Below are 21,953 nucleotides of genomic sequence, written 5' to 3'. Positions count from 1 at the left end.
TGAAAATACGGACGCTACATTGGAACTATATACCTTCATTGGTGGCATACACTTTCCTAAAATTAACTAGAGGGGGCTCGGTCGCTGCGATGGTTCAGCTACCGTGGGAATGATAGTTAGTACACATACGCCAAGTCTTCGTACTTGCGGGCGGTGAATCGCACTTGTGGCTTCGTTTATTGCTGTGTTTTGGTTTTCTTTCGAAAGAAAGATTCCACCTTTTTGAACTTCGGGACCCGATTTGAAATGGTAAGCCTAAACAAGGTGGTGAAGCACAACCGCTGAACATTTGCTGATTTTTGTTCCGTGAGAAAACAGCTCCAAGCCACACCAACACACACGGAGCCGGAAGTTGGCCATAAGTACGAAAAGTAGACAAATCGGTGTACTACCGATAATTCCATGCTCGCTGAAGCGCCTTGCGTTGAAGTTCCCATAGGCACCAGCGCATGAGTTCCCTCTAGTGTATATTAGGAAACTCTATAATGGGCGGTAGAATGCATGCGATGTGGTACCATATATTCTATAGCATTCCCTTCAGTGCCAAGTAAAGTTGTCGCCGATTATTGATTAATCTCTCTGGAGCGGTGCCAAAGCTCACGCACATTTAATTTCGACCATGACTTTCATTTTAGCACAATTATAAATGAAATAAAAATTATTTATAAAAGCAAAGTAGCCGCCATGACTCGACGCCCCCTCACCTACGACATCTTTTTTGGATTTACACCACCGGGCGTATACATAGGCGACCCTGTGCATTTATTGGTTAGTTATACCCTTTTTTCGCTTCGTAGAAATAAAAGAAACTGTGACCACGAGGACGCAGTAGTAAATGATAGAAAAAAAAACTATCTGTTTTGTACTTTTCGCATCAATCTACGAGAACGCCGTTTTTAAGCGAATACGGCCACTCCATAGAGTTAAGCGGTTTGTTCATTCGCATTCGCCCCAACGCAAAGCACTGACAGCACTAAGGGCACACATTTGAGCCGTCAGTTGAATGTTGTGGTAAAAATAGCGCGGGCGTCAGATAACGTGAGTGCGCCCTCATGAATTTTCCATTACATGCACTTGTTCTGAGATCACGCAGCATTATAAGGAACCCTAGAAAACAAATATCAGGCGAACATGCATTCTCGACCTCTCACGAAATCAGCCACATAGATTCCGCACGGATAACGACGAATCAAGATGGACGGACGCAATTTGATTTTTAAAAACAAAGGAACATCTTTATTTGCGTAAGCTTTTCGCACTTAGTTCAGAGAGGACTTCCACGCTGCAGTCCCGGTTGGCTCACATTTGCACGCGGCTACAACGGGCGGCAGTGCCACGCCACATCGTCGAGCTGCAAGTAGCGTCGCACGTGAGCCCAGCAGTGCTCGTCGAGGGCGTCCAGCTGGGCGTGGCCGTCGTCACGTGGATGACACGTGACACGCGCTTTGACCACACAGGCCAGTCGCATGAACTCGTGCATGCCTTCGATGCTTCGGAAGCGCTGGCGAACGGCCACTACGGCGTCAACCTCGGAGACGGACAGAACCTTGGACAGCTCTGCGACGAGGGCAGGATTGCGATACACTCGATCCAAGGCGGCTGCGCAGGGCCTGTTGGGAAATGCAACGAAATACATTTCACAGTTGTTAGAAAGTGCTGGATTTATTGGCTACGTTGAAATGCTCACTTCGGCTCAAAAAAGAAATAGCAAAATATCAATCGAGTCCCTTTGCCGACTCACGGTAACGAGGACCAGGCCGAATGTGTATGCCATCATGAATCACTGCTTACTAGAGACAAGCTTTTAGGCAAACATAGCCCCTCTTTGATAGATGAGCATGAATTGGACGTTAGGAAGGGCTGCGAGTTTTTTATAGTGCCTATATGTGACTGTTTTTGGCGTTTGTGGCTTCATTCGTGAAGCCCGTCAGGTGGCTAAGGCAAAGCCCGCCTTTTCTGCCATTCTCATGTCCCGACATGTCTGCCCTCCTTGCTGTCTGCCGCGCTGGGAAGGGCGGAGTGACGTTTAACTCCCTCACCCGGTAGCGGATGTTGACTGTGGCGCCGCGCGGGGAGCCTCCCGAGAGGTTTTCGCGCGCTGCGTCGGGAGCGGTGAGTACAGTCCGGGACTTCAAACGGTGAGCCACGCATTCTTTTCCGTCCGTCGAGTCCCGTCGCTCGGGGCTCGTCGGACTTCGCTGACGGCGCCTCGCGCCCGATGCGAACGCTCACCTTTTGTTGCCCCGCTGCGTACTCACGGCCGAAGGGCAGTACGGTGTCCTAGTGCGTGGCCTAGCTACGCCGACCCGTCTCCCCTCGAAGCCAACGCGAGCGCCTTTGCCCTCGCTCGAGCAACCGGGCCTTTGCTCCGGTGTCTCCGTGGATCACCTTTACCGCGGAGACGTGCTCGTGGCACCCCTGTGTAGTACTTTGTGCCCGTGGCGTGGATAAGCCTACTTGCTTTCCCGCCGCGCCCTTTTTGCAACGGGCTGTACTGCGTTTGGTGTTGCCACAATAAAGTGTTGCGACTTGAGCAGTATCGTGTTTCCCGCCACGGCGACGGTTAACGCGTGCCCTGCGGCTCGCTAAGACCGGACCCACGCTGGTGGCCGTACTCCTTCGGGATACGTGTACACCACAATATATATATATATATATATATATATATATATATATATATATATATATATTGTAGTGACAAAAATACGGTCTTGCTAGAGACAAACATGTTTGTTGTGGCACAGGCTCGTGCTGCTGCAGCTGCTGCTGAAACCGCTGGCTGCTGTCTCGCTGCTGTTCGGCCCATTAAACGGTTGCATCACCCCAGCGTGGCGTCTAACAGTATTCTTATATATATATATATATATATATATATATATATATTTATATATATATATATACCTGTTTTCATAATCGCATTACCATTACTTATTTCTAAATTTCGCTATCGTGTACAGCCTGCCATTTATGTTATCGAGCAACACTGACTCGGAATTTTTTTTTCATATTTTAGCGCTTATGTATATTGCCTCTTTTTCTTTCTTTCCTATGTCACCCCTGTTCTGGTGGAACCAAACAACAGCGATCTATCAAAACGGGCAAAACCACCGACGCCATGAAGAATAGCAGCGCCCAGGAAACCTTTTTGAAAAGATCTATAAACTATTTTACCAAAGAAATTTCGGCGCCACCATATTGGACTATTAAATTGATGTTCTGTCACTTTTGTGCACTTCAATTCACAATAATAAGGTCTTCAAAACATCGTATGCACCAACTCAACCAGTTTCACATGTGTGCGTTACCTGTAACACTGTTCGTTCAATTGTTGAAGACGCGAAACGCAAAAGTTTATAGCCCAACAGGGCGTCGTTGAACACACTCCGCAAAGTAGTCTGTAGAATCAGCGGAATGGGACGCCGCGGAGGTCGTATCTCACCGTCCTGAGAAGGCGCGTCCCCTTGGCGAATGCAGACCCCTGTAGAACCGTCGGGGAAATAATGAACACCAAATAAAAGAAAAATGCGACCTGCACGCGGTTTGCTTTGTTCGTACAAGAAATTCGCTCAATGATGGTGCCGAAATTGACTTCACGCGATTACACGCTATTAATACAAGGCATACCTGCCGTCTGGTCTTTTCGCGATCTGGCGAACTGCTTATGTGCTGCCAAAAGTGTGACCTGCTTGTGTGTTGATTCGAGAGAGGTCACTTTACTCACTACGCCAGAGAAGAACGGAGACTTTATTCTGCGAAGCATGCGGAAATAAAAGGTCAAGTGTGCGGTCATGTAAAAGTTTAGGCTTCCTTTTTATCATCGTTAGCAATAACATATGTCGCTTACAGGTCGCGCTAATTTTTTTTGTTTTTTTTTTGTTTTCATAATCTGATATCTGTTCTTCTAAACATTTCTCGTGCGTTCAATTACGGTATTCCAGGCCTCAAGCGTGCCTCCCTGCTATACCTTGGCAGGTGATATCTGTTCTTAAGACTGTTAAAATAACGGTCTCTGCACATGACATTGCTTTGTTTTACTTTGGAGAAACATATGCGGGTAGTATGCTAGCTGGGACTTGATCGCAGTGCTGCAAGGTCCCGTTTACTTCCCTCTATTAGGCCTGATTATTTATGTTTTATAGTATGTTATATGACATTATTTCAGATATAATTCACCTGCATTATCTTGATGCAATAACTTATATTCGCATTTGATTGACATTTAATACGCAACCAAGCAATCAAGAATCGCTAGCAAAGCGGCCAGTCTAACGTGAATGCAGTTCTACAATGTGCCTAACTATGTTGCTTTGGCTAAAGCAAGGCTTGATTATAATCAAATGCATTTCGGTCTGACTTTTGTCAGCTGGTGTGAACACCTCTTTCTAAAGTTTATTCTGACGGTTGAACGAAATAACTGAGAACCTTATGGCGTACTCACGTGTCACACCGTCTGCGGTTCATGAATTGAGCCGCACGTGCCACATAGCCGGTGTTCCTGCGAGCTGTATTCGCTACGACGAGCCAGAGGCTTCTGGAGTCGTGGTCTTCATGTGGAACGAACAAGCAGGCGCTGCACAGCGAGTAGTTCTGGGAGATGTCAGCGCTCATGCCTCGAAGAAAGATGGTTGCCACGTCTTTGAAAATCGCCAGCAGACGTAGCTTTCGGATCGTCTTGCTTCGTGCTATAGTGCCACCGACACATTCAAGGCCTTTCAAGGATATACTGTTCTTGTCGAAGTGAATCCACAAGGTGAAATTGATGATGCTTCTGTTGTGTAGCAAGGACTGCGAAAGTGCTAGCCACCAATCGTCCAGTTTGGTCTTCCCTCTCCCGGTGAAGGTCAAATCCAGCTTTTTCAGCGTGACCATCTTCGAGACGAATTCAACCAAAAGCCAGCCAAGCTCCTTGTCCCACTCCATTTGTAGTCCCAAAAATGTCAACGGGGGATATGTGCTGAGCTCTTCATAAACTGCCCTTGCTGTGCATTTGTCCTCGGCCAGTAGACACGCCCGCCTTTCGGAGTAATTCGTCCAGTCCGCTAGAGAGAACCTATATTCGCCATAGGAGTCCATGAAAGAAACTTTGTCTTCACACCCGATTTCTCTTACTTTTTTCACGACGTCAGACAGGAGATCACGTTCGTGTTTGGCCACATCGACAGTGACCATCTTCAAGCTGTCGTGACGAGACAGAAAGCGAAAGAAGTGTCCCCAGTGCTTATTGGACAAGATGCTCACACTCAAGGTCATAAGCTCGAGGGTGTTGTTCTTTGACAGTGCCCCTATCCAGAATGCGTTGATCCTATCCCTGGCAGCCGTTATTTTTTCTCTGCTCACATTAATAGACACATTCGAGTAGTGCCACAGACCGAAGCTCCGCAACACCTCCTTTTGTGCCAGCATCTTAGCTCCTAGATACCCGTTCCCTCTATCGCACAGCTCAAGAGCTTCCAAGCTGCTCACCGTCGCATTCTTCAGCATGCGTTGGAAAATGCGATTCAGCTTATCGTACTCAACGGCACAACGACTTTCAACAACTTTCAAATGCTTGAGCGTAACTGTACTGCTCATAAATGCGACGAACAATTGTGGCTCTACCGCAACATCTGAATAACTTAGCGTCAAATCTCGCAATGTGGAGTTGGCCCTAAGTGCTCTCACCAGGAGCCCCGAGTGCGCGTTTTCTATGCGCGGTGGGATCACATCAAAAACGGTCAACGTCGCAGAATCACGGAGAAGTGCCGAAATGGTGGTCGAAGATAGCTTATCCCATGACGAGACTTCACAATGCAGTTCCTCTAGGCCCTTCATTGACCAGAGAACATTGCAAAAGCGTTCCATTTGCAGCGAACGCGATGGAACTTTCAAGGTCACCGATTTGACGGCATGATTTCCGTACAGCACGTTGCAGAGGACAGCGCTGCACAAATTTGTTCTTTCTGAATCGTCCGTGCAAAGAACGGGACTGCACAAGTCGGCTATTACTGAACCATCTGTGCGAGGGTAGGCGTTCCACAAGTGGACTATTTCTGAATCATCTGAGTAGTTTGGAATATGGACGGACGTCACACAGCTATGCGTTTGCAGGAGCACATACAAGATGGCGGCGGCCTGACGCACTTCGCCTTGTGTTGGTCGCGGACAACATATTTTACGGACGTGCACGAGTGCGAGTTTCCCACCAGACAACTCGCGCAGCTCCAGCTCAAGCCAGCAGAGAAACTCGTTCCATATTGGAATGCTGGCAACAATCTGGCATCTTGAGTTCTCTGAGGCCGTGCAGGGGATGTTGTAGTCGAGCAGAGTTCCAGAGAAACGGCCTCTGGCGTCTTCCAGGTGAACCAACAGGTCGCCGATTTCGTCATGCCCGGGAGCTGCCGCTGCTGCACCCGCCGGAGTGTCCATTTCGCCTGCATAGTAAAAAAAAATAATACACACGTTCGGGGTGAATACAAACACAGAGTGTCAGACTACTTAAAGAAGCATGTGCTAAGCAGCAATGGGGAGAAAGGCCAATAACGATAATAACAATAATAATAATAATCATAAAAATAACATTAATAATAATAATAATAATAATCCTCATTTCACAAGATGGTAGTACACATATGAGGCCCACCTGCCAAAACCACATAGGGCTTGAGCAGCAGCACCTGGCGGCAGCGAACAAATATCGTCGAAGTTAGACATTTGCTGATATATATTAGAAGTAGAAAAGATAAAAAACGGCACAGGAGAGAGAAACATCACATTGATTATACGATAAATAAATCATTTGTCTAAGAACGTTTTTACACCCATGGATAGCCCGAATGCGCATGTTCACTTCGAGGCAGTTCACTGAAGTGCATAGTAGTCTGGTAATCTTTTACCGCAACTTGTACGACGTCTGGGTACCAGAAATGGATCTCTGGGACGCACACAACGTGAAGGAACATACTTGAATTTAAACTGTTGTTCCAAAAGTGCCCAATCACTACCCTTGTCATTAATAGGAGAGTAATAAAGCCCGCATACATAATGTTTTCAAAGCATAATTTTTGGCATCAAGGTTAAAATCATAAAACTCCAAACCTGGTTTTGCTGTACCTTACCTCTACTTTCATTTAATGGAATGATTGCATTTATCTGCAGAAAAAGGGTGTTTCAATCGGCTCACGCATAGCACCTCTACTCAGTGATCTTCTATTGGCAAAAATGGCCAAAAAACTGCATAAAATGTTACAAGGCTCGCATGTCGTCAAAGTATTCAGATACGCGTTGATGATTTCTTGGTTCTTCCAAATTCTAATTCTTCTATGTTACACTCGTTTTCGACTCAAACGATAAGTGTGTTCGAAGATTGTTTAAAGCCTCTTGTGTTGACACATGAAATGCCCGAGAATGACAAGTTACGCTTTTTAGATTTAAGACTGGTTTTTAGCTCACAGTACAACTGTTGGTGTTATGTACTACGTGCGCAGAAACCTCTACTTCCTTTTCTTCCGCTCACAGCAAGTTAGTTAAGCGAGGCATAGCACGAACCTGTCTTGAGAATGCCTTAAATAGGTCGTGCGCCCGCAATATCTCCGCGATCTTCAAAGCACAAGTTTCCCGGCTTAAGGCTTCGGGTTTCCCCGAGGGGTTTATCGCTTTCGTTGCTGAGACTATCCTGCGGACTAATAAGGCAGAGCAGAGGCAGCGAAAAAATCCGAGCAACACGGATACAGAACCTGAAAGGATAGCCGTGATTCCATACAAACACCAGATATCACACAGGCTCAAGAAAATCGGAAAACGTGTTGAAGTTCATGTCCTGTGCTCGGCATCATTCAAATTAATCAGCCTCATTAAATCTGCAAACCCCCTGAAAACGCAGTCATCAACGGAATGCAGATTTCCACATAGAAACAGGTATGCTGCCTGCTCCCGGGAAGTTGTCTATAGAGCCCCCCTTTCATGCGGTGCTTGTTATTTCGGAACAACGGGAAGGTGTCTGAAAGATCGGCTGAGAGAACACGCTAACAATGTTAGAAACGGGAAAGATGGTTTTCTTGCTCGCCACTGCAGTGAGTGCAATTGTGCGCCCCTTTTCAAAGACACAGCGACGCTGTACAAGCACAGAGATGAGTGCACCCGAGTCATTCTCGAGACCGCGCAGATGGCACGCGAACAGGTGCCTTGTATTAGCAAGCCCTCCGTGGCTCTGTCCGAGAGGAAACTCAGGTTCCTCGAAGGTTTCGGTGCGCGCAAGTAGTTATAGTATTTTTAGTTTTCTGTTTCGTTTTCTTATAAAATTTTGTTTGCCATTTTTCTGTGCTTTTAATTTTTGTCTTTGTTTATCTCTTACTCATGTTCTGCTCTTTGTGCCATATGGTTTTTTTCACATGGTTACTGTCTCCTCTATACATTTTCGTGCTCTGCGCAATAAACTCAGTTGGAAGTTAGCGCTCGTGTCTTTCGTCTCCTCCTTGTCTCTGTGTCGTCGTTTTGTTCTCCCGCTATAACTATCGTCATGCCATACCAACTAGCCCAAGCTGCCACAGTCTCTGTTGATGGTTGTCTTCCGAGTGTATATACTGCAAATGGAGGTACATGAGTGTCCACTTTCTCGGTGTACAACGAAAGGCAAAACCGATGCCTCTGAGATAGCTCCGGTGATGCTGGAGACCAACGGGGAAAAACAAAAAAAAATATTTTTGGCCCCGATTATTTTGCGATTTACCTGTATGACGTACGTGTTCGCATTTCCTAGTTAAAGCCGGCACTTAGAGCCTTGAAAGCCCTAGTGTGCGTAATGCTGTGTGGTGGCGATAACTTCAGATTATAAGTGGTCACAACGTGTACGATGATTATCGCGGCCGGGCGTCACCTGTATACTGTTGCACGTCGCGCACCGCGGTCAGGGAGTATGATACGCTTCATAATCAAAGTCCCCATGGTTTTCCATTAAGGCTACTCAAAACAATAACAGGAGACCTACATTATCACACTCAAGCGAACGGCTGTGGAGAACGCGAGTCTTCGCATACCCAACACGTTCGCAACTGCCTGTATTTAGCGCCCTCGCCATTCTGCTTTGCGAAAGCTGCGAAAAATCAGTAAAACTCTATTCATCTGCGTCTGTGACAATTCCCAACCCAACAGCGGCGCACATTAGGTTTTTTTTTCGTAGAGCGCGGAGGTATTGCATCTGCTCTTGTTTTCGCCGTCGTTAAGGAGAGTGAACCAGCAAGCACAACGGCGCTTCGATGTTGCGACCGACTACCGGAGAGAAATTCGTAGCTCTTTTTCTGAGTGTTCAATGCACATCATATTTAGCTCGGTTATTGTTTCGTACGCTGTAGTTGCACCGGGTTGCGCAGCAAACTGTGCAAGAGAGTCAGGCTTTGCACTACTCAAAACTGCGTCGACAGGTGGCGCTGCATGTCCGCAAACCTCCAGAGTCTGACGTCTATAGCCCGCTGAGAACACATATCAGCTTCGCGCGATTTTCCGCAGCTACATTGGATAGGTAAATGATATCGTCTGACCTTCGCAGTTGAAACTCGCCTTGTTTTACGTGCGTATAGCATTCGTCAATGTTTTTCTACTGCATGGATCCCACAACATCATATTGCACGCGCAAAATAGCGCAGGCTCCCGATTTGCTCTTTCAATACTTGGCTAACACTGCGCTGCTTGATGTCTACGTTCGTTGATAGATGGCGGAACGGGTGTCGGGGCAAAGTGTTTCTTCTCCACGCCCAGATAAACGTGGTGATCGAGAAACGCGTTACTGGTGTTATCGTTAGTCGGAGAAAATTCCTCAGAATACTTCCGGCAGTGGTGTTCAAAGAAGCCGTCTTAACGTTGAGGATTTTTTAATGGATGTAGAATGCACCGAGATTGACAGTGACGATCAACTATCAGCACTTAACTGACGAGCAGCGAGTTGCACTTCAAATCCCCTCGTGCATTGATGCTTTTTTTTCACGCTCCTAAGTCACTTTAATTGTAGTTAATGTATATTATCCTTTAGCGAGCTTAAAATGAAAGCACGGTTTTTCGTCTGCATTGCATGTAGCCCAATTATACTGGATCTTACTGGGCGCCGGATGCCGCTAACAGACTCTAGCCTCGGCCAGCAAAGCGAAATGGTCAGTGCAATGAAGCATGCAGGTACGACTAGAGTCCACGCTAACTTCTCCTGCACTTCACTGGTGCCATCTGAACGACGTTCTTGTTGGACGAACTTCCACAATTTTGACTTAGCGAAAAGCGTATGGATGTATTCGTTTCGATATCTTTGTTTCGATCGCGCTGATGAAACCTGCAACATCCAAGTGCAGGGAATTGCGCACTGTTAAGAGTCTGATCATGGCTGCGATACAAGTGCTGCTTGAGGGGAAGTTAAATGCTTTCATTCCGTTGAAGAAGCAGATGCATGATGCTTACAGCGCAACTAATGACCACCGCGTATATGTTTGCAAACCGTATCTACGGTAAACATTCTGTCCTGTGCAGCCACGATGGCGAGCTACTCACTTGTGACCCACAACTGCGGCGAATCCGCCAAGCAGCAGGCTCGGCACAAATTATCTCGGAGTGCCGTTCGCTTCACACGTCAATTCTAGTTCGCGCAGTTTTCTGTATAGCACACACAGGATTACGCAAAGCATCGTTGAAACACGGTCGATCATCTGACACCACCACCCTTCGCAATGCGGCATGAAATGAGGTAGCGAACATTCAGCAGTTCCTATCGCTAGAGAAAGCACTTTGGTTCGATATACAGTCATTACACGATGAAGAGTTCATCCGGTGAAAGCGGCACAGAACGTACGTGCGAGCGTACATCATATATTTTCCTAAGCGAGTCCAAGAGTTGATCGCGCAGCCATCTTGAATTGCACGGCACGTCAGTGGACATTGCGAATAAACCAAAGCATGTGCATGTTTTGAAATGAAAATAGGCATCTAATATTTCTAATTGTACAGCATAAATGATACACCGCGAAGACGTTTGCATATATATTCTGCATGACATTTCAAGGACAGGTAACTGTCAAAATACAGAGCAAGGTATTCCACGGTTTCTACATAGTGTAAGGGTGAACGCAAAGAAGGAAAATATTGGATTGGAATGCTGCAGCAGCAGGAGCGAATAATTTATGCCTATTATTTTTTCAAAGGGTTGTCGAAACAAATCCACTTTGTCTTGAACGCATAAGTTTTATTAATTTAGCAGAAAACCATGCCATAGCCACAGTTGTAACTGACTGTAAAGAAGCAATGGCCAGCATAAAGTGGGTTGATTCAGCAATAATTACAACACCATCTGCATATTGATAGAAGCCAAACAACCGCACCACCAAGGTAATTCACGAAAATGCTGTATATCACTAGACAAAGGACGGCGCCTCGCGGGACATCGCTCTTGGCCTGCCGAAGTGATACCAGCTGGCGTCAGTCATGCAGAACATTTTGCAGGAGGAGCAAGAATGCGCCACGAAACCCTATTAAGAAAATTCGTTAACAAAACCGTGGCTCACACTATTGAATGTTTACTGAAGTCGAGAAGGCCAATGCACACAAATTGATTGCGTTCGAAAGATAAGTTCAACACGTCTGATTCTACTTCGAGAACCTCTTGTATTCTTTTTCCTCGAATGAAACCATACTGGAAAGGGGATGGTAGAGCGTTCTTGTAAAATAACTAGTCATAATCATAAGTAAATGCTTTTCCAACTGCTGAGATATGCAGAAAAGCACATAAATAGGACAGTAGTTTACTGTACTGTTCTGCACCCTTCCTTAAATAGAAGAACCACTACAAGTTTTCATAGTTGCAGGAATTCTACCAATGGAGATCACACTCTTGTATAAGGAAATCAAAAGATTTTTGATGATGTGAAAAATGGAGGCCAGGTCATTTACACCATTGCAATCTATAACAGATGATCTGCAATGCTTCTGGCTGAAAATGAGCGATCCGAGTTGATCGCCATAGAGGAAAGTTAAATGACCCAACTCTTATGTACAACCCTGCAATGTGCACATTGATGCATTATCAGATACAAGGCAGAATAAATTGTTCAAGTCGTTAACGAAGGACTTATCATCTACTCCAAAGGAACTGCAATAGCATGCATTATTGCCCTGTTTGTAACCCCCTTTAGGAATATATATCAAGGACCACGTTGTGCTGCAGTCTGCATGATCATATTTGAATGCATCGTTTATAGTTTGCGCTTTACGCAACGATTCATCATATTTCTATTACACCTGTTAAGTTTCTTTAGCTTTTTGGCAATTTTTCTTGCTATGAGGGAAGCGGACAGCCAATGTGTCAGAGTTACAAGTGACTGGGAAAGCAAACAGTTACTTTTTTCTATTTCCTCGGTCAAAGTAATTCGTTATGTAACTCATTTCAGCAAAACATTACTGTTATGCATATAATGACAAATGTGTCCAAGACCTCCTCCTCGATATTAGCTATTGTCAACATTGCGGTGAAGCGAGAATACAAGAAACTGTCGTGCATCCAAAAATGAATGTAAATAATACTATTATTATTAATTGATACGTAGACACAAATACAAAAGAACACAACATAAACGAGGAGAAAGTATGAATATCGACTGACATGAAGCACGTCATACATCTAGACGAGGGAGACTTCAAAATTTCACGAATACAGGACCTTTCAGCTGTCTCCTCCTCAAAGTTTTTTTTAAAATCTCGCACACTTTAAAGAAACACAAAACAAAAATAAAATAAAGAGGGTAGGAAGTTCTCCCAGATTTCAGAAGACACATTACACGTTTTGTTTTGAACAATTTTCGCTGAGGTTATTCCTTTAAAAGTTGATTAAGCAATATTTGTTGATTAGCCACTTAGTCGGATTGACGACGTGCTAATGTGAATCAAACCAATCGTGGCACATTTCTTTCGTAAGTACAAGTCAACATTCGCTCAGTTGATGCAGGTGTATGGGATTGTAGCAAAATGACGCAACTGGAAACCCATTGTTATTTTCAAGTGGTCTACATGTGAATAATGAACACATTTACTATAATTCCCTCAATATTTCTATAGTAATATATTATGCTGAAAATGTCAAAAAACACAGGTGTTTCTCAATTAAAAATCTATAAAAAAATTTTTTTTAAATGTCTCAGTGGTGCTACTGGGGCCTTTTGATTTGAGCAATTTTCGCAGGCGACAACACAAATTTCTCTTTGGAGTACTCTTCAGCAGCTAACATGCATGACATCCTGAATTACACTGTGGAAGCAAGCTGCATTTAGGTTAAAGGATATGAAAAGCAAATTTGGGCTTTTGTGAAGGCCTAGAAATATTTGAATTCATTGCCAATGTTATGAAGCCAATATTCCTAGGAACACTGCCTCTTTCATTCGATGTATAAAAAATTATGACATGATAGAGTTCAGCATTCTGGAACAACGTGTCAAGCGTTTACTTACGTATCGAGTAGAATCCTGGTTCAATAAAATTGTACTGTATGAAATAACAATCCAAATACACCTATGTAGTTTTCAGAAGATATGGTAGACGACTGTTGTGACGTACGATGCTTCAAAGCCATAGACTCAAACTGTCCCAAATGTATTCCCGCATTCGTTGTACTTTTCCCCTATCTCTCTATTTTGCTCTTTTTCCGAATTTCCAAATATATTGATGATCATAACATGACGTCACGTAGCTAGCTTGCTAAACCAACCTCCTCCAACACTTTTTTTTCAAAACCAAACCGAAACACAGCAATACACGAAGCCGACAGTACGATTCGTCGCCCACAAGTACGAAGACTAGGAATGTGTGTACTACCCATCATTCCCATGGTCGCTGAACGATCGCAGTGCCAGAGTCACCTATAGTTAATTTTAGGAAACTATGGTAACAGCGACCACACCTTATTACGGATGTTTAGGCGGTTCATACCTGACATAACGATTGCATAGGGTTTTCTGCGCGCAAGAGCTGCCAGAACCGGCATGGCTCTGTGCAGGGGGGATGGGGGGCTAGGTTTTCTTATGGCTCTGTGATAGCATACAGGGCAACCACAGACACGACCCAGGTGCGAACCCCATTCCATGCTCGATGTCTTTCACAGTTTTCTTTTTCTTATCTCACGCAATAGCGGTTACAGACATGGGCTGTGGAGGCTATCTTCGGCGCCCTTGTGATTTCATAACAGCTTACGCTGCCTCTTCCAAGTTACTCTGCACCCCCTCTCCACACCCACTCACACTTTTTTGGCGTCCCTGACCCCCCCCCCCCCCCGAGCCGACCCCGGCCACATGTGAGTATGAGGCCACGCTAAATTACTACTAGCAGGGACGCAACAGTCGAAATACAATTTGAAGCAATTCTTTTGGAGGAGCAAAATGTTACATTTGGAGCCCTTAAAATCGAATTTCGAGCAGATAACGCGGGAAAAAGAAAGATGCATTTTTCTGTTACACTATATATGGTGCAAGATAGAAAAAAAAAGGCAAACATTTTAAGAAGGGACCCAGGCGTACTAACTACTTCCCCAAGAGGACGCTCCTAAAAGAGGAAGCTTTCTGCTGGCACCTAATTAAGACCCATCCAAACTTCTATTTCTTCAATAAGGTGCCCAAGCGCTGTCCATGGATATCTCTGGAACTCACATAAATATAAACAATAGATGGACCTGCCGGGCCATCACCGGCCTGTCCACCATTTCACACGCTAGTGTGCAGCAGTGTGAGCAGTCGCTGGCCAGCGACCACCTTGACGATATACTTTGACGATCGATAGGGCAAGCAGGCCGGTAACTGCCTGTGGCGTCCTGGACTGAGCACAGCCAGCACCAGCTACAAGATGAGGCTTACAAACTAATATGGCCTCTCACCACAAACACCCTCCAGCGAATAGTTCATAGACCACTGGTTAGTCGCTTCGGTTACAAACGCCGTGCTCACAGGCTATCGGTGATTACGATGCACATCAAGCGTTGGTTGGATGGTACCATTAAAAAGAAGGGGGGGGGGGGGGGGGGGGCCTGCTACGTGCATTGCGATACGAAACCGGAGCCAGCATTCGGTGCAGTGCAGACGTTCTTTTTTTTCCGGGCCAACGATAAACAGGTTGGTGGGGGAGAGGGTGGCATTTTGATAAAACAAGAATATAAAAAGCACGATCGAAACATGTGGTGCGCATTTTTTTTTTTTTTGAAGAACCAATGAAGAACGCGTGAACGTGGTTCTAAGCGAACGGAAGCAGGAAAGGGGCGGAGAGATCATTTCGCAGATGGCGCTCAGTAATTCGTGTAATTAGTTCTACATTGGTGCGAAATTACGAAACGTTCAAGGAGACAGGCAAGTTCAAAAAGCAGCGTCAGCGCACAAAATTTGTGACCGAGTCTCTTAAAACAGTCTTACTTACATGGCAGCCCATCCCCACACAAGCCTGTGCGACGCGATTGCTGAGACCGGCGTTTCCAGCAGTATTGTTAGGCGCGTACTCAACAGCGGAGGACTTCGCCCATACCATGGTCACCTGCATCAACAGCTGGCACACAGAGATTTGCAAAGCTGCCTTGACTGCATGCAGCTGGATACCCATAGGGGAAGAAGGTAAGCCCGGCTTCTTGAAGAACATATTCTGGTCCCATGAAGCTCGCTTCTCGCGCAATGCCAAAGTCAATGTTCACCATGGCCATTACTGGAGCACTACAAATCCTCATTGGCTCTTGCAGTCACAACACCAGGTGCAGTCGTCTGTCAGTGTTTGGTGCGGCATTAACGACGGCCAAATTATTTGCCCGGTCTTTTTCGATTGAACGCTCACCGCAGAACACTATATGAGCGAAATACTAAATGGCCCACTAAGCGACTTCACCTGCAACCTCCCTCTAGCACAGCTTGGGAATATCTGGTTCCAGCAATACGGACGTCTTCCGCACAGCTGCACGTGGACTCGAACGTGGTTTCATCAAGAATTTCCCCAGAAATGTATCGGCCGTCTGACCTGTAGATTGGCCCGCTAGGTCCCCAGATTTGGCTCCGTTCTCTTGCTGTGCGCGCAGCTGTGCAATCAAGAGATCGCGTCTCGTATTAGGGACGGCGGGGAAACTGAATAGCGTCGCAGCAGGCAAGGCGCTGCCCCCCCCCCACCTTTTTTTTTTTTTTTCGCAGCTGATCATGCCGGGTCGACCACACGCCACGACGGGGACGCAACGCGTTCCCTAGCTGTGTCAGCACAAGACATATCTCGTTCGGACTCGTGCAAATATGAAGAATAAACGTGCCAAGGCTGGACAAGTGGGGTACGTTGGATATGCAACAGCTATATACTATACGCCTGGAAGGCTGCTTTATCACCGCAGTTGGAGCGATTTGGGCGCGACTCGCGCGTACCTGCAAATGGGACCCCGTCTGACGAGCCGCCGTCGCCTGCAGGGCCCCACCTACAATAAGCACGAACGACCAAAACTATAAATAATGAATGTTTATTGTCTCTCAGCTCACGAGCGCTGCATAAAAATAGAGCTGTCTCACCGCACGCTCATCGCTCACAATAGAGAGTCCCTAAACGGGATATCGGCGAGCTATGGCCTCCATTAACCGAAGTAAAGGGTCCCTAATACTAGAGTATACTAGAAGTACACTCTAGTACACTCTACTAATACTAAGACAGGATCTCTTAGTTGCACAGCAGTGCACAGAGCAAGAAAACATGCCCCGACTTCTGCAACGCGCGTTTCACGTTCATTCCGTTAACTAAAACGGCCAACGCAGCACACGTTTTTTTTTTTTTCTCTCTTTATTGCAACGCAGCACACGCACTCGCGAAATGCATCACGAACGACGCCAAACCCTCACGGAGAAGCCACTACTACAGGGGCGAATTTCTCTGCCAAATTCGGTGGTAGTCTGGATACAAACATCCCAAAGTATGACAACTGGAGTATGAGACGCCAAACAGAATCTTGCCAAAAACAATTTCTCACATCACGCGCGGAAATTACAGCGCTAAATTTAGAAGTTAAGATTCTAGAAGGGCTAGCTCAGAACGACGACAAAGACATAAGACAAGCAATTGTCAGGTCCTACCAACTAACCCCGAACTGCCACGCTTCCAAGTTAAAGATTAAACTTCAACCTTGATTTTCTTCGCTAGTAATGAACTTGTGACGGTGAAACTTATCTCATTAGAGTTCTCAGTGTTCGGTTCATCAATTTAAAACAACTCAGTGCTTTAACGTGCACTAACATCGCACAGTAAACGGGCCTTCAGCATTTCGTCTGAGTAGAAATTCGACGGCCACGACCGGGGTCGCGCGCTAAGACATTTAGGGTCAGCAGCCGAACAAGGTGACAGCTACACCACCGTAACCAGCCCCTATTTTCACCAGTATTATTTAGCAGAAAGGTCGCTCGTGGTGCTCTTGGTCAATTAAGTCACCGTTTAAAAAAATTAATCGCTGCCACAGCTCGGTTCGGTATGCACAACTAGCGCCACAACAAAATTGAAGCTGGCACCACCGCATGGGACTTGCTCGGTGAATTTCGTGCTGAACTTTTACGTCGTCCGGCATCTCCTACCGCCAGCGTACACCACTCTCCGATCGGTTTCCCGTCCTCGAACTCCTTCCACAGTGTCCCAATCTTTCACTTTTCTCTCAATCTTTGCTTTTTTCTCTATCCCTCTCAGTCCATTCCTCTCTCAATCTTTGATTTTTTCTCTATCCCTCTCAGTCCATTCCCTTATGAGCTGCTTGCTCAGGTGCCACCCCTGAAGAACACACTTGGGGAGCTAACTTTTCTTTTTTACTTAAAAATCACTACCATCTTGCCGTATTACAAGAATATACTCCACCACACAAACAGCTAGACAGATCTCAAGAAACACATTGACGAAGATAAGCCTTCCCAAATCCGGTTCACCTGAACAGAGCGAATTCCACACAATACCCACAACCAAGCTGTACCCTCTGTAAGCACGAACACGCAGATAAGGCAGATATTTTATGGCAATGCAACACAGGTCACAGTAATATACCGAGAGGACAACATAGGACCGGACCTTCTCGAGGAGTTTGGCAAAGTGCGCTGACTAGCTCAGATCTGCACAACCAACTGTGGGAAATCCAGCGTGCCCGGACTGCGGTGGAAAGGCTAGGCCTCGTCGCACAAAATCGCCGGGTGGTCTGAGCCTCGGTGTAAGCATAATTTATTTATGGCATATATATTTCTTTGAAAAAAGAATTTACGTTTGGCATATTCAACATCAAATTTCAGTGGCTACATCTAGAATGATCACACCGAGCGCGGCAGAATACGGCAATGACAAGTGATAGGGAATTGAAACTTGAATGACAGCGTGCTAAAGCAGAATCTGGAGAGCGAAATCGGCTACCATTGTGATACACAGACTAACACTACATTATACTTCTTAACGTATGCGTACCACGGGTTGCTCCTTTCTGTTTCTTCCTCAAATTAAATAATGACGCGAAACACTATCTGGCATCTATGCTAGAAGAATCGCCGTTGTGGCTGCCTCGAGTTGTACGATTCCCAGAAAAGGTCTCCGTGCGTGCAGTTCGAAAGAAACAGATGACAGCCCAACACTACTGGTCAAAGCAAGGCGATACACGGGCACAAAAGAGACGACTGGGAAGCTTTTCACGAGAACATATAAGGCCACGCCACGCCGTCATTTAAGTTTCGTCACTCTTATGGGCAGTTCCTGTGTGAAGTAGAACAGCAGTCGCGATCTGTGCGCGCCTCGCGCGATCACTTTTAGTTTCGTCTTTGAAATTCGATGAGCAATATTCCGGCCTACGTGCGACATTAGTGATTACAAAAAAAAACAGGTATGCTGTAAAGTGGTACCTCCTACAGCTACGTACTGAAGACACCAGCGCCGAAGTCAATAATTAGGAAGTTAATGAACGAGTTTCCATTATTGCTGCAACACTGACATTTTAACTCCAGCAAAGCCCTTCCTCCTCGACGTGGGGTTTGTGTGCGAAGATGACAGGAGGCTGACTACGAAATGTAAATGAAGAAAATTTGTAATGTTTAAACAAGACACCCTGCATATTCATCGTTCAGCGTCACAAAGTGACGCGGGAACACGAACAACTAGAGCAATTATCAATCAACAAGCAAATAATGCTAAAACATCAGCGCGACAGCGGCGCGGTGGGCCAGACAGCCATCATTGCTGTTGGTCGACGTCATCTTCGTTATGGCGGCACATAAAAAAAAAGCTTTCAAGAGTTTCCCTCCATTGTCTAAACCCTCGTCGTGTAAATTGACTCTTTCGACGGGAGCACAATATACCATGTATGAACCTGATGTATAACAATTAACCAAGGGGGCATGACGGCACGGCAGCAGAGTTTGATGCGTGTTACGGCAAGATCTCCAAGACAGAGTGAGAGAGACAGAGAGGATGAAAATTTGAATGATAGCGCGCGAAAGCCGAATGTAGTCAGAAAAAAATCGGCCACTATTCCGAGATGCAATATTATATCTAAACATCACGTACGGACTGTCTCTTCGAATCAACTATAAGAATGAATTATTTATACTCACCGCAAGTCCGACTGGCCATTTCGTCGCACCTTCGCAAGCTTCCGTTGCAACCGAACAACACTTTCTTTTAAACACGAAGCCCAGGCGGCTCAGCCTTGAGCTCGGTGGCTGCCGACTCCGCTGCGAACTGAACACGCATCCGACGCAGCGCCTATGAGTGCAAGCGTGCAACCGCGCACTTTGGCTTCACCAACTGCACTGGTAGGGTTTTTCGTGTTCACCCTTCGGGAGCTGAGAGAGGCGCGGCGCCAGCGCGGCTAGGCACGCCCTCTCATCATCCGGGACCCCGGCACACCGACCGCCATACTGGCGCCAAGCTCCCGGGCGCGCAGACTGGAAGGCGAATCGGCGCACGGCGGTTATGACTGGTAGAAAGCGAAGCGCGGCTTCCTCGCTGACGAGCGTGGCGCGGCACGGAAATGCGATGTAACGCGGCGCCTCGTTTTAGCTGTGACGAGTGGAATTCTTGTACAGGGTCGGTCCATAGGCGTCGGCAAGGGGGTGCAAAAGGGGTACAAGCTACATGAGCACCCCCCCCCCCTCTTCAAAGCCACACCAGTGACCAGTGCCCCATCCCCCCTTCTCGTCATGATGCAAGACGTGTTTGCTCTCCCGAGACATAATACTGCCGACGCCCATGCGTCGGTTGGTTTGTTCGTTGGAGAGATTTGAGCTTAATAATTACGTACTCTTACGTCTTATAACCTTGCTGAAACGCGAAAATAATATCAATTATCCGGGTTTTACGGCCTACAACCATGACCTCGTCGTGAGAGACGGAAATTTGAGCCACCTGGAGTTATTAATGTCATCAAGAGATATCGACTTCGTGTCTACCTGTTCTGTGTACAACTCACTAATAGTGCAGCGCCTGTCTCGTTTTGGTGCGTTGTATTGATTTTATCCGACCGCCCCATAAAGGAATGATTGAGTGATGTAACACCCAAAACACTCCCGGAATTCTTTGTAGCTGTAGCGAAAAGAAAAACCAACACGAGCGATTGCATATACGAAAACGCTTTGATGGTTTCGTTTTCGGGCCGGCCAGCGCTGGCGCCTCTGCGTCGGCACGCCAGCTGCTAGGAGCCGGGCAGTCGCGACGTACTTGGGAGGAGGGGGGGGGGGGGGCGATGTCTCGGATGAGACGGCGCTCTCCGCAGGCGGCCACCTTGACGGGAGCACGAGGGTGTTTTGCCCGTTGAAGTAGCGTGTCGCCGCACGTGTGATCGGGTGCCGCCGTTCGCTGGCGCCGCGTTGGAATATCCCTCCCCACAGTTCGTGACGCGCTGCATTCTCGAGTGCTTCGCGCGAGCGTGGGCGACGACGTGTACAACTTCGCTTTTGGAAATCGCAAGCACGCAAGGCATCATTGCAGTCTGGCCGACATTGCAGCCTCGGCGAGTTGTAAATGTTTCCGTAAAACGGGGTAATTGAAACTGAATAAGGGCGCACACACGGACCCTAGAACAAGAAAATGCGCACAAGAAAAGCGCCCCTCACAACTAAAGTTTGTTCGAAAGAAAGGTAGGTACATATATATCACTTCTGTCACATGACCCGGCAGGTGAAAAAGTAAAAATACACACAAAAATGGGCTACAAAACACGTGCCTCAGATCAGATCGTCAGAGTGCTGATGAGGTACGAAAATTATTTTCCCGTTAATGTGATGGAGGGAGCGCTTACGCATTTATTCCCACTTCTCCCAATGTGAAACGCCTCTGTCAGCTCTCTGGTGGTCTGATCTGGGTGTTCAGATAAAACAATAGCACCACTCACAAAAAAAGTCGGGTTTGCAACCGCACGAGCTGAAATGTTTGGGCAAATGTGAACTACCTTTTGTGTCCAACGACCCTCCATGTTCTTGCAACCTGGCGCTGACACATCTTCCCGATTGGCCTATGTATAGATGTGACCACAGTATATGGTGCCAAATATGCAACGCCTATTGCACACTTCACATACGACTGCCTATGAATCACGTCGCATCCTTCTCCTTATCGAGCCTTAGCGTTTTGTGCTAGTTTTCTACCTATTGGGTTACAGAGCTTGTTTAGTTTGTTTGGGGCCGAAACTACTACCCTTATGCGCGCCCTCACCAAGGAGGTTTAGCCCTCACTCAGTTGAAAGATGAGCCAATGCCAACTAGCCCAATTATCCGTGCTACTGAAGAAGATGGACACGGCTAACTACTTCAGCGCCTGTATAACTCTAGCTTTACAATTATAACGTGCATTATTGACGCGATTACGTCGACGAGCTAGTTTCACAGAAATTCCTGTGTCGTGTCGTTGGTGGTATGCCAAAAAAGTCGGTTCGGTCCGCGAGCGTAGATTCGAGGCCGATACGACTAAACAAATAATAAAGATTCCCCCCTTCCCCCGCATCTTCCCAT

The 21,953-nt window shown here is 46.5% G+C and overlaps 1 protein-coding gene across 1 annotated transcript; it reads right to left on the bottom strand.

Annotated features, from left to right (window-relative positions):
* Positions 1-1,208: 1,208 nt before the first annotated feature.
* On the bottom strand, positions 1,209-19,742 carry LOC142767423 (uncharacterized). The gene is made up of 3 exons (XM_075869059.1): positions 19,560-19,742; positions 4,439-6,410; positions 1,209-1,610 (listed from the first exon to the last, which is right to left on the bottom strand). Exons 1-3 carry the CDS (start codon positions 19,576-19,578, stop codon positions 1,316-1,318), a joined length of 2,286 nt encoding a protein of 761 aa, XP_075725174.1. The 5' UTR covers positions 19,579-19,742; the 3' UTR covers positions 1,209-1,315.
* Between the last annotated feature and the right edge of the window lie 2,211 nt (positions 19,743-21,953).

This window comes from Rhipicephalus microplus, chromosome 7 (assembly GCF_043290135.1).
Source record: "Rhipicephalus microplus isolate Deutch F79 chromosome 7, USDA_Rmic, whole genome shotgun sequence".
In the NCBI taxonomy this organism is placed as follows: Eukaryota; Metazoa; Arthropoda; class Arachnida; order Ixodida; family Ixodidae; genus Rhipicephalus; species Rhipicephalus microplus.
Note: the sequence above shows the minus strand (reverse complement) of the source record. Positions and strands in the feature narration are given on the sequence as shown.